We start from the raw sequence: 13,944 nt of genomic DNA, 5'->3' as shown, positions 1-13,944 counted from the left end.
TTTTTTTCTTTTTTTCCTTTTTTTGTATTTATTTTACTGTCTCATATACCTACATTTTGGAAATCAAAAATAATAAGTAATTCATTATTATGATACAAAATCATTACAACAATGGTAGTCTGTAAAGATATGCCTAAACTGTAGTATTCTTTTTACACCATGCAAGTAAAATGAATAAAATTTCTTCACATAAAACACTCGACGGACAACACAGTGTAAAACAAAATTTAACAGGGTGTCAAATTGTGGCAGGTGATCATCTAAATATCCTTATATGTATCAGGCATATTTAAGTACATTGGAAAAACATGACAAAGAGAATTGATTATGTACTAATCATGGCAGCTGGATTATATTGTTTCTTAAGTGGAGATATCATAATCATTCTGCAGAACTAGATCTGAATATCTCCCCACATTCTTCAAACGAAAGCCGTATACGTCTAATGTCTGTACATGTTCTGTCGAGCCTTTTGTCATCACTAGATTAATAAGTTCATTGGCCTCAGGTATGATGGTCAAAATGTTGTTATTGTTGCTAAAAAAAAAATACTGACAACACCCCTTTTCATAGTTTCAAAAGAAACTAACGGAAAGTTTGGACTGAGAATTCGAGAATCTCTATGAAGCACCAAATGTTTTGTGACAGCATCAAAATCTGATAAACTGCTCTCAGATCACATCAAAAGACATTTGACAGAAGTTGTTGTTCCCAGTGCAGAGAAAAACCGGTTAAATTCTTTGGGTGGTCAGTCTAAACCATTTTGAGTGTAGTATCTGAGGACAAAGAAAATGTTCATCTGATGATTCCAAAAAGCTTGACAAGATAGGTACTGCCTTTGGACATATATGGCATTTGATGTTGGAAGAACTATGTGAGAAGATTTTCAGATCTAGTTCTGCTGAATGATTATGTCAAATCTCCCCTTAAGAAGCGATATATCAATCTGAATAATCAACCAATTCTCTTCGACAAGGTTTTTCAGTGTACTGACATATGCCTATACAAATCAGGATATTTAGAAAATCACCAGCCACAGTTTGCAAATTGTGCTGAATTTTGTTTTTATATTGTGCTGTCCATCGCGTGTGTTATTGTGAAGAAATTTTGATCATTTTATGTTCATGGAGTAAAAAAAATTATTTCAAGCATTTCTTTAAGATTATCATTATTGTAATTATATTGTATTATAATAATGAGTTACTTATTATTTTCAATTGAAACAATATACATATCTGAAATGATAAACTAACAAAAAAATGTAAAACATAAAATAACAATTAAACACAAAAAGAAGTAAAATAGATTATTAGAATAATAATGAACTTTGATATATTTTATTAGTTATGTTGAAAATACACAGATGGCACATTATGTTCAGCTTATTTTTCCAAAAATGGTGCTTCGGGAATGAGCCTTCCTACACATGGATGTATGTGGTGTGAAAGCTTCTTTAATTTATGTTGTGACAGAAGTTTTTATTTTTCAAAATTAATTAAGTGGTGATGTATTTTGCAAAATTTCAAATTATTGCGAAAGTTGATCACACAATTTTTATGAAAATTAACAACCTTTAAACTTCTATATGAAACAAATGGTTTTGAAGATATTACCTCTAAACCTAATATTCCAAATTACCTTTCTGAGTGTGTTTTACCCCGTAAAAGTGAAATTGAGCTAAAACAAAAAAATACATATTGCACTATTTTGACCCCTCTACTTACCTGCCACGTTTCATCAAGATCTTTTACTTACGCCTGGGAATGTTTCCATATGAGTTAAAACTATCAACACAATCTATTGCTTCTTTGGTTTACTATGCCATAGTGATTAAAAATCAAAACTACTAACCTGAGCGGATGACTTTTAGTTAAAAATTTAAATTGTGATATCTTTTTTTTCTGTGTTCAGATTTTGATGACATAAAATGTATGTATCTCACCAAGCTAAGTTCAAGTTACTTACAAAACCCTCACCTCTAGTAGTTTTGGAGATTAGCATGTTCAGATGGACAGACATGACTGGTTTATAGTTTTATTATTAGTGTAGGTAACCACCTCGTATACAATTGCTGCTTCTGTTCTTTCCAAGGCCAGTTTTTGTCTCATTATTACTCAACTGAGCTCTCCTTTAAAAGCATCTGTACTGAATATAATGTGCTGCCAAAATTTTGTAACCTTATTCAGCATTGAATCTGTCTGATTTTACTAGTGTGACTCTGTGTTGATTAACGATGTTGTTTTCTTAATTCTAGCATGGTCAAACTGCTTTGATGCTGGCAACATCTCATGGTAACCTGGAAATGGTGGAAATGCTTACAGAAGCAGGTGCTGATATGAATATCCAGGATGCTGATGGTAGCACTGCTCTGATGTGTGCTGCAGACCATGGCTACACTGACATTGTCAAACACATAATATCTCAACCAGACTGTGATGTCACTATTGTTGATTCTGTAAGTAATCTTCAGTTCATCTTTTTCATATACATGAGATAAATCTACTTGCATACATTGATTGCTTTTCCAAAAATTAATGTAATTTGATTCTAATTGGAAAGATCACCATGACATTTGATACAAGATAGAAACAACACAGAGTAGTCAATAATTACTGCTGTATATACCTCTCCTCTGAGACATCATTTATAAGTATAGTTCTTTTACTTGCTGATACCAACTGGTAGGCTACTGAACTGAGAATGGGTGTAGCTACACAGATGTTTGAAAATATATTACAGAAAGTATCACATTAAGATGCAGGAAATTTTTGTCTAAAAATATGTACATTGCACTCAGCTATCCGTTACTCATTTTTAGTCTTTTTGGGGATGGTAGAATAGATTCTAAGGTTTTTTTACAAATGTTTCATATCTGAGTGTGTTTGAACAATTCAGTGTCCTAAAGGAAACCATTGTAAGAGACAATGTAAATGTACTTATCCAGAAGCTTCAGACTCAAATGGAAATATGTAATGCAAATGCGACTATCTGTCACTTGCCAATACTAGAGAAAAGCCATTCATTCATCATGTGTGAAATTATCATTGCAAGACAAACATTACATGATGCTTTCTACTAAAACAGAAATTACTTTAGGTCATTTCTCAAGTCTTTCTCAGTGTTAAGTGACAATTTGTTGGAAATGAAATGGAACTTAGTTCAGTGACATGGTTAATCTGTAATCATGATAGTATTTTGTTATAATATTCTCCATAGCATGAGATATCAAAGAAAATTATTAGTGAGAGTTATTAAGAAAAGCATACCTGTCCTCAGGTTTGAATGCCAAAATGCTTCCCTATATATAAGTAAGTCAAAGTGCAAATAAAGATTGACAGACTGCGGGAAACGGAATTTCTGGGGTGTGGCATTACTGCTGGAGTAGGAGCACAATTATGTGATACTGATGCCTGTTTGGAAGCAGCAACTGAAGAAAATTGGTGGATGCAAATATCCAACTGTGGACCATGAAATGTGATTAACTGAAGAATGATATATTTTTTGGCACACAGCACTGATGAGCTGTCCAACATTTTCCCTAGTGTAAATATAACACTGTGGCATGTGATACAGGTATGACAGCCTGTTTTCATGATTTGATAGTATTTGCTATGTGGGTGCTGCAGACAAATATTTCCCTTGTGAGGATTTGTTTGAACTTACATTACCAATATTTTGGATTTTAATAGATGCTTGAACCACATAGTCACACGAGGCTTTATGTTTTAAACATTATTGTTGTCAAAATCACATTTCCAGGTCTCTGCCTCAATCATATACTCAAAGGGATAAGTGTAATCACTTGTCAGCAAGCCAGTAATGGCCTGTGCTGAGTTGTGGTGGCACATAAAGGCCTGTCAGGTAGTAGTGCAGACCTTTCTGATAGCTCTTATTGTAGGTGAAGATGTGTTCACTAAATGAATGTTTCATTCGGATATATGTTCGAGAAATGTAACATTTTCTCATAATATCATTAATTTTATGAATGGATATTTTACGAATGGGGTTATACCAGTAGTCCAAACACAGATACTTCTTTTTAGAATTTTATGAAATGGTCTATTGCCACAAATCATGCAGGTAATGAAAGATATTAGAAACACTAGAACAACCATATTTACAAATATTTAGTTGTCAGGGGTGTAAGAATTATCCTAAACATAAACTCCCAAAGTTACTGTAGGAAAGGTGGTTATATCTGGAAATATGAATAAGGGAATGGCAATAAACTGCTAACACACATGTCAAGTGTTAGGCTGGGTGCATTGAGGATTGAAAAAGTTCATAAGAGGTCTTGAGTGGGAGTACATATATGGCATAAAAATGTGTAGTACGTGGGAGTACGTATATGGCATAATATGTGTAACTTGAAGAATTAGCAAACATAACATAGCTAACAATCAGATTATCCTGCAAAATTAGACATATGTTATGAAAAAAAGTGAACAAACTTGTTACTTTGTAAGTTAGACTATTCATCCCATACAGGTACTCTTGATGGCTTGTTGCTTGACCTATCAGGTTAGTTGTGGTTTATTTTTCTTAAAAGCATTATACATATGTGCTTGCTGAATAGGGTTTAGTCCATAGTGCAACAGAAAAAGCAAGGAAACTCTTTATTATTGAATAGTGCTTTTTATGCACACACATACGTACCAGTTGTGAAGATCAGTAAATAAGTAAACATTCTTCAAATAGTAAGCATACAGAAATGCACAAGCCACTTTTATTTACCAATGCGAAATAGACCCAGACCAAAAGTAAATGAATATTTTCAAATAACATTTTCTCATTGTCTAATGTTCAATTATCCTTCTAGCAATAAAATGTATTCCATGAAACAGACAACATGCAGAGAGAGAGAGAGAGAGAGAGAGAGAGAGAGAGTGTGTGTGTGTGTGTGTGTGTGTGTGTGTGTAGTGTGCGTGTAATGGGCGCGGGCGCGGGCGTGGGCGCGTGCGCATGGCCCCTGGAGACAAGTGTGTGTGTACATGCGTGTATGTTAAGACACTTGTAACACCCTTATTTTTTGAATCATTTTCCACTTCCAAATCTTTGTATGATGATATGTCTGGGCTATAAGTTAAATGATTTAGAACAATCTGCTGATTGATTTGGGTCAGGAGAAGGGGGGGCGTGGAGGCAGAAATTTAGCATTTGCATGGAAAAGTAACACGGGATTGCTTTGGATGCTGTACTGCTTAATAATATACATTGATGATCCAAAACATTATGACCACTGTCCATCGCATGATTGAATGCCACCTGGTGGTGTTGTGGGCAAGCGACGCAATAAAAAAAGTATATAAGGGGAGCAGAGGTGAATAGGGAATCATTCTAGTGATGATCGGGCTGCAAATTGGGAAGTCCACTGGCATAGCAACTCTGAATAATAAAGCCGGATTGTACTGGCATGGCCCCTGGAGACAAGCATCTTGAAAACAGCAAAGCTGTTTGTCTGTTTGCATGCTCTTGCCATGAGCATCTATGGAATGTGGTTGGGGGACAGTGAAAACATGAGTAGGTGACAAGGTGTTGGGTGTCCATACCTCACAACCGCTCTGTAAATCATGCTAGGCTATGATCTGTGACAGGTCTGATGACAGAGTGACTCTCTGGTGCAGGCACAAGTGTTTCAAAGCATGATGTTCCGCACTTTGTTGAATGTGGGGCTCCACAGCAGGTGACCTCTGTGTGCTCCAGTGTTGACTTAACGACATCATCAATTAAGATTGCAGTGGGTATGGGATCATAAGAGACTACTTGTGGATGAATGGAGACATGTTGTCTTGTCCGATGAATAACATTTCTTGTTACACCAGGTCGATGGTTGGGGCTGGATATGTCATCAAGTCTGCTTGAATCGTGCAGCATGTTACAGATGCAGGCTCTTTAGGGGCAGTATTATGCTATGGGGGACATTCAACTATGCTTGCATGGGTCTAGGGGTAGCAGTTGAAGGCACTATAACAGCTGTCAACTACACAAACATTATTATGGACCACCTGCATGTCTTCTTGCTTCATGTGTACCCCATCAGCAGTGGCATCTTCCAGCAGGAATAACTGTGTGTCACAAGGCCAGAATTGCACTACAGTGATGATGTGGAATAGTCACTTATGAAGAGATGTACGAAATGTAGATAAGTCTGAGCAGAGAAGAAGCAACTGAACATTCTTTATGCGAAATACATAGTAAAATATGTCACATCCATTCTTAACACAAGTTGCAGACCTGTGTCAATATGAATTATTTATTTATTCTTCAGTGCTATTGAAACAGTTGGATATTAGCATTTTTTCAACTCTTTCTTTAAATATACTAAATGTTTTTACATTCTTTATTTCTGCAGGCAATACATCGAAGAAAATTTTAGATTTGAATTACCACATTTTTTAGTATATGACCTCCTTGTGTACTTCTCCTATGAAAGTCTTGTTTCCTTCTAGTTTCACAATTGTTAACTTTTCTGTCAAATGCTGAAAATTCTCTATAATCTAAAGTAACAAACACTTGATCATACACTGACAGAAATAAGATTGCAGCACTAAGCGGGAATTGTCACATAAACAAAAGTTGGTAGAAGCTGTTGCGTATTCAAATTTCACAACAGTCACGTGAGGGTGTGCTAGTAATGCTACTATGGCGATGCAGATCAAATTTGCTTTAAATACATGCAGTAACTAATGCCTTTGAGAGGGACTCGGTGAGTTGATGTTAGTCAAAATGTCTTTAAGGCAAGAAAAGACACCATTATCAACACCTCACTGAGTTTGAATGAGGTCATGTAATAGGGCTATGAGCAGCTGAATGTTCCTTCTGTGAAATGGAGGAAGCCTTTGCAGGAATGTTGCTGGCAGCTGTGGTCACGAGAATGTATGGTCAGAAGAAGACTGGTCTCCAGATGGCCATGTGATGCTACCGAGAGGGAAGACCTTCATATTTGGCGTATGGCTCTAGCACATCGAACTGCATCTGCAGCAATAATTTAAGCAGCAGTTGGCACCATAGTGACACAACGAACTGTTATAAATCGGTTACTTCAAGGACAGCTCCAAGCCAGACATACTGTAGCATGCATTCCACTGACCCCGAACCACCACAATTTGTGATTTCTGTGGTATCAAGCAGGAGCTCATTGGAGGGCAGGGAGGATCTGTGTTCGGTTTCCTAATGAAAGCTGGTTCTGCCTCGGTGCCAGTGATGGCTGTAGTTGGCTAGGGAGCAGCCAGTTGGCATCCTGTAACTAAACTGTCTGCGTGTGCTACACACACTGGACCTATACCTGGATTTATGGCCCGAGGTACAGTTCCATATGATAGCAGGAGCACTCTGGTGGTTGTCCCATGCACCCTGACTGCAAATTTGTATGTCAGTCTGTTGGCTCGACCTGTTGTGCTGTCATTTAGGAACAACACTCCAGGGAGTGTTTTCCAACAAGGTAACACTCACCCACATAACACTGTTGTAACCCAACATGCTCTACACAGTGTTGACTTGTTGTCTTGGCATACTCGGTCACCAGATCTGTTTCCAATCGAGCACATGTGGGACATCATCAGATGAGAATTCCAGCGTCACCCGCAAACACCAATACCAGACCAAGTGCAACAGGCATGGAACTCCATCTCTCAAACTAACATCCGGCACATGTACAGCAGAATGCATTCACGTTTGCCCACTTGCATTAAACATGCTGGTGGTTATACCGGTTATTAATGTACACATTTCACATTTGCAATGGCTTATCTTGCACTTACATTTACCTGTAAATTTTAAATGAGTGAGTTGTAAAACTAGCATTTCTTCAGAACACCACACTAAAATAACAAGGGGTCAATAAGAAACTGCGACAGTGTTCCTGGAGATGGCCATGTGTTCAGCACATTCACCCTGTATAGTGAGTGGGTTCACTTTCCAGATTGTTGGAGTAAACAGGACTGAACTTCAGCTGAAATAATATCATCATTTGTGGTTAAGTGAATTTTGATTCATTACATTATTAAGAGGTGCACCTCTCTAGATCTACATTTACATAGATACTCCGCAAGTCACTGAATGGTGCGTGGTTGGTGGAGGGCACCCTGTACCACTACATGTCTTTTCCCCTCCTGTTCCACTCTGTATGCCTCCATATGGGCCCTAATTTCTTAGAGCTTATCTTCATAGTCCTTACATGCCATGCACGTTGGCAGCAGTAGAATCGTTTGGCAATCACCTTCCAGTGTCAGTTCTCTAAATTTTCTCAATAGTGTTTCTCGAAAAGGATGTTGCCTTCCCTCCAGGAATTCCCATTTGAGTTCCCGAAGCATCTCCGTAACACTTACGTGTTGTTCAAATCTACTGGTAACAAATCTAGGTGCTCATCTCTGAATTGCTTCGATGTATATGGATTCCAAACACTCAAGTAGTACTCAAGGATAGGTCGCACCAGCATCCTACGTGCAGTCTCCTTTACAGGTGAATGACTGTTTCCTAAAATTCTCGCAGTAGATTGTAACAAATACTTAACAGTGGAGGGCAGTAATTCAAAGGGGTTTAGTTCCATATCACATACAGGGAAGATGGTGGTACAATGATGTGCTGCACTGGATTATTATTTATTCCTCTCTGTCTGTATCAGATAAGGTTTTATAAATCACTGGAGGTAGTTCCTGCAAAGTTCCTTCAGCAAAGAACCAAGATAGTTCTCTCTCCTGTCCTTCCTCCCTCTTGCCCACATTCCCATTTCTTTATCCTGCTGAGAAATTGTTCTTTCCCCCCTCCCGTCTCTCTCTCTCTCTCTCTCTCTCTCTCTCTCTCTCTCTCTCTCTCTCTCTCACTCTCACTCTCTCTCTCTCTCTCACTCTCACTCTCTCTCTCTCTCTCTCTCTCTCTCTCTCTCTCTCTCTCTCTCTCTCTCTCTCTCTGTGTGTGTGTGTGTGTGTGTGTGTGTGTGTGTGTGTGTGTGTGTGTGTGTGTGTGTGTGTGTGTTTGTGTGTGTGTGTGTCTGTCTCTCTCTCTCTTTCAACTCTCACCAGCAACTTGAAATTGGATGATTTCCAAGTATTTATGTATGCCAGATGTTGTCCTCAATGCTCATGAAAAGCATGGATTTCATATTTTCAGTGTAAGCAAATTATTTGTTTGTGAATTGGATCCTTATTTAGTCCTAAGTTTTGCTGTGCTTTTTCATATTGTAATACATTTGCATTAATATTTTGATTTCATTTTTCATAGGATGGAAATAGCGCACTGAATATTGCAATGGAAGCAGGAAATAGGCACATTGGGTTGCTTCTATACGCTCACGAACATTTCTCACGTAGTGGTTCTCCTCATGGATCTCTCCGACTGAAGCGTTCCAGAAGCTCAACTCCAACTTCAAGAGGCACAGTCACTCCATCATCACCACTAATGACACGTGATGGTTTAGACAAATCAAGTTCGTAATGAACATATGTATTTCAGAATATAAAGAAGATGAAAACTAAGCCTCAAATACAAATATAGATTTTAAAGATCTCGACTTCTTGGAAAGTATTGGAATTTGAGGTAGAGCCAACACTTGCTTAAAGTAAATAGTGAATCTCCATTCTATAAAGTCATACTTCATTCTTTTAGAGTTAGATATATAGAGGAAATTATTGGAACAATACTCTTGGCCCTAATGATAGATGTTGTGGGGTGGAAGAAGAGGGCTGGAGTGGAAACAAAAGAAATAATTCTCCAATCCATCTGCCCTGCATCTACTTTAATCTTCGGTTCACTTATGACCAAGTTTTTTCCTTTTTAATTTAGGATGATAATTCCGTAAATGTTTGATACTGTGACTTGACTACTCTGGTTTTAGTGTGTGTGTGTGTGTGTGTGTGTGTGTGTGTGTGTGTGTGTGTGTGTGTTGGCCCTACCTTCACTTTTGATTCTTCCTAATGAGGTCAGCATCTTTATAAAATCTTTGGTCATATTTGTATTAAAAGAGTGTATTTTTTATATGTTGCTGTCATTTTTCAGCAATGCTATGGACATTTTATAAGTTTGTTCAATAATTAAGAGCAGTTATTTTAATTTTAAACTAATTAAAAATATTCTGTTCCAAAACTAATTTTATGAGCTTATTCTTATAAGTGACAATAGCAGTGGCAGCTGATATATTTTGACTGATCTGTTCATTTTGTTGTGGAATTGTTCCATCTAGTGAGTTGATCACTAAATTAGACACCCTGATAACTATCACCAGAACTTGCTGTTCGGTACTGAGTATGGGGTGTCCGACTCTTAGACAATTTTTTCTTAAATTGCGCACATATACCATTGCAACAATTTAATGTGAATACTTCAAAAGTTTTTGAAGGTATACTTGTTGCAGGAACTGCAAATGTCTTTCATTTTTTAAAATTTTGTTGGGTCTGTCACGCAAATGAGATAAGAGAACTCGGCAAAGTAGTTAGTTACCTATCGAAATAAGGAATTTTATTTGGTAGATGTCCCCATTAGATTCATTAGGAATTAATTGGTGTCTGTATGAACTTATTAGTGTTTTGGGCATTGCCAGCGACTATCAGGACTTTGTGTGTTAGTGGAATAAAATGTGATTCCTATGACCAGATGTGCATTTAAAACTTATAACATAAGGGTGCTCTCTCAATTTGAAAGTTTCTCTCTGTCGTATGTATCAGGTGATTAGTCAAAACTACTTTCTGGCTGTACAGTTTTTGTCCATTGTCAGCAGAAGAATAATCAAAACACAGTAACTTTTTTCTAGTTTACCTTACAGTTATGTTAACTGCTCACTTAGTTCTTTCCATCCGCATTTTTATTCAGTGATTATGTAAGTCAAAATGGTAGTTCAAAGACTACTCTGGTGAAGTCCTCAAAGTAATCTTCCAGTGTGTCCAAAACACACACTGTGAAGTTTTAGTAGATGAAATAGGTAACAACCTGAACAGAATAAAGTAGCAGGAAAACATCTTAAATAGGGCCAGACAAGAGTGTTTGCAATTTCTTGGAACTGCTGGGCAGTTGATTTTGGCATTCCCTGAGTCCACATTTCAACTGCCACATTGTATGATTTCCTTTATTTTCTGTCTTGCTGATTGTAATTTTACTTTTGTGCTTCCTGCTTATGAAGCAAGTAAATGCTGCTGTTGTTATTATTATTATTATTGTTGTTGTTATATTAATTTTAATCTTGTTCCAGTACATCTGGATTTCTATATCTTTGTCTAAACTTTCTCTTGTCATTTTCATGCCAGTATTCTGTAACAGATATATTTTTACAGTGTAAGGCTCTGATTTATGAGAATATTAGAGGAAGTATAAAATATTTTCAGATTCAGAACTTCATAGAAAAAATATTGGCAGTGGTCTAAGTAATTATTTTTTACCTACCTTACTTTATACACAGTTTAACAAATTTTAAAATATGTTGGTAATGCTCTAAAGGATGAGATATATTAATAGTATTGATGATAAACTGTAATGGCTGTATGTTACTACAGTATTGGTGTTTTAGCAATCCCAAGAATCTTCATTAACAATATATTAGCCATGTATGTCCATCCATAGTTGTAACTGACAAAAGTAACTTTCATGTTGAAAATTTCTAAATAAATTTCAGTGCTACTTAAATATTTATTGAAGAAATATGTGTCTGAAATACAGTATTTTTGAATGTATCATAGAAATTCAGTGTAGTAACTGATGTCTGACTACTATAAATAAATATTTTCGTAAAGAAATAAAAATAAGTGCTAATTTTTTAAAATTATCTAAGATTTCAGTTGCTAGTGTGATAAAAAAAATTTCTGCTGAAAGAATGAAGTTCTTATGCTCACACTGACAATAATATTTCAGTTTATCTGAAACGGTAAGTGTGTTCTAAAGTATTACACATAAAGTAGTGTTTTGTTTAAAGGGATTGCTATTTTTTGCTAACCATTATAATATATTGCTGGTCATATACATCCAGTTACATGTCTGCCTAAAGAATAGCTTCTTAAAATTTATTTTGTTATTGAATTGTAACTTTTTAGACTCTTAGACTTAATTGGCTGAAAGAGAGGACTGAAATCCAGCAGTCATGTTTTAACGAGATGAAGCACAGGAATGAGAATTTTTCCGTGTACACAGAATCTCATTGTGGACTAAATCTGCCTAGAATGGTTGTGCATGGTAGAATTGTGAGCCATATTTAGACTGATACAAACTAAAAATGTGAGTTATATGCTATTTTCTTAAATTACAAGGAAAGTGACTACCTATGAATGTAAATAAAAATAAACATTATTACTGCAAATAGACTCTTCTATTGAAGTAACACACCACACTCTTCAAACAGTGGAAAATCCTGGCTGGAATAATGAGAATGTTATGAAAGGATAGATTGCTACCCATCACATAGAGATGTTGAGTTGCAGACAGGCACAATAAAAAGATTGCTAAACATGTGAACTTTTGGCCAGAAGGTCTTCTAAAGTAGGCAAAACACACACACACACACACACACACACACACACACACACACACACACACACACACACGTCAGCACAACTCACACACGACCTGTGTCTCCGGCCACTGAGCTTGGTGAAACTTAGACCATATCTAGAGTGAACTGTTGCAATGTAGTACAGAAGGTAAATAAAAGATACACTCAATGAGATGAACAGAAATGACACTTTTATCCAAAGACAATAATTACATTACAGTTGCTGCATTCATGATGGTCCGCTGAACATTAAGAAAGGTGAGGCATGCTTCGTAATAGGATGTGTGATCACCACAGGCAGCAATGTATGCAGTGTAGCATGCTCTCATGCTGGCCACAAAGTTGATAAGGAGTTCATGTGGTAGATCATTCCATTCCTCCACCTGTACAGTTGACAACTGTTGGATGGTCATTGGTGTATGTGGACATGCTGCAATACTTCTCCCCAACACCTCCCACTCATGCTCAATGGGATTTAAGTGGGGGGAATGGACAGGTCAACCTATTCACCAAATAACCTCTCATTCCAAGAGCTCCTTCACCTGTGCTGCTCAATGCAGTCATTCATTGTCATCCATAAGAAGGAAGTCGGGGCCAAATGCAGACCCGAAACGATGCACATGGGAAAGGAGTGCAGTGTCACAATAACATTGACTGGTGAGCATACCATGTTCAATGATTCGGAGAGCATTATGCACGAGTAACATTATGCCTCCCCACACCTTACCACCTGGACGATGTAACCAGTCATGGTCAACAATTCTATTCATACCCTCCTCGTATGGTGAGAGGTGGGAATTTGTAATGCACCCAGCAATATTGTGAAGCATGTCATCAAAGTACCTTGCAGTGCTACATTTGAGAACCAACAAAGGTACATGTCATTCCACAATAAAGATTTTTCCATGGTTCCCTTAAGTCTCTCAAAAAGAGGCATGAATGGTTCCTTTTATAAAGGCAAAGACAATTTTTCCCTATCTTCAATTTGAACTAGTGCTCCATCTCTAGTGACCTAGTTGATGATGGTACATTTTCCTATCTTCTTCCTTCATATATCTGAAGCCACAGGATTGCAGGAGATAAGAATCAACATGTCTGAATATGGTGAGATTTTGCAAAGGTTTTGCAGATCCATTCAAAACAGGGACGTGCTGACATAGGTTTCACATTGTTGCATAACAGTGTTCAATCACTTACTGCTAAATCAGTACATCGACTTTTTCAATAATTCAAATGAGTGACTTGTTCACCCTTCTTAGTGTGCATTTGACACAGTGATTTCTTCTGTTTTCTGGAGATGAAGTTGTTCAGCAGATGACATTTCACTTCAAATGAACAACTTCTGGAAAATATGAGAACTTGACTCAACAAACAGGTGAGAGTCTTTCTGCAGAGGAGATATGAAAGACAGTAGAATAAATGCCTCAATTGCTATGATGATTATGTTCTAAAGTGGTCAACAGATGTCTGTACTA

General features: G+C 37.1%; 1 protein-coding gene across 1 annotated transcript in view; it reads left to right on the top strand.

The window, feature by feature from the left end:
* LOC126470118 (KN motif and ankyrin repeat domain-containing protein 3) overlaps window positions 1–12,262 on the top strand; it is a 400,202-nt gene extending 387,940 nt beyond the window's left edge. Inside the window, exons 13-14 of the mRNA XM_050097722.1 lie at window positions 2,255–2,455; window positions 9,220–12,262. Coding sequence (XP_049953679.1) covers window positions 2,255–2,455; window positions 9,220–9,432 — 414 coding nt within the window. The 3' untranslated portion in view covers window positions 9,433–12,262. The remainder of the gene's footprint in view (window positions 1–2,254; window positions 2,456–9,219) is intronic.
* The last annotated feature ends 1,682 nt before the right edge of the window (window positions 12,263–13,944 follow it).

The sequence above is a fragment of the Schistocerca serialis genome, chromosome 3, assembly GCF_023864345.2.
Source record: "Schistocerca serialis cubense isolate TAMUIC-IGC-003099 chromosome 3, iqSchSeri2.2, whole genome shotgun sequence".
Taxonomy (NCBI): Eukaryota; Metazoa; Arthropoda; class Insecta; order Orthoptera; family Acrididae; genus Schistocerca; species Schistocerca serialis.
The sequence above is the reverse complement of the archived record's forward strand: the minus strand, read 5'-3'. Positions and strand labels throughout refer to the sequence as shown.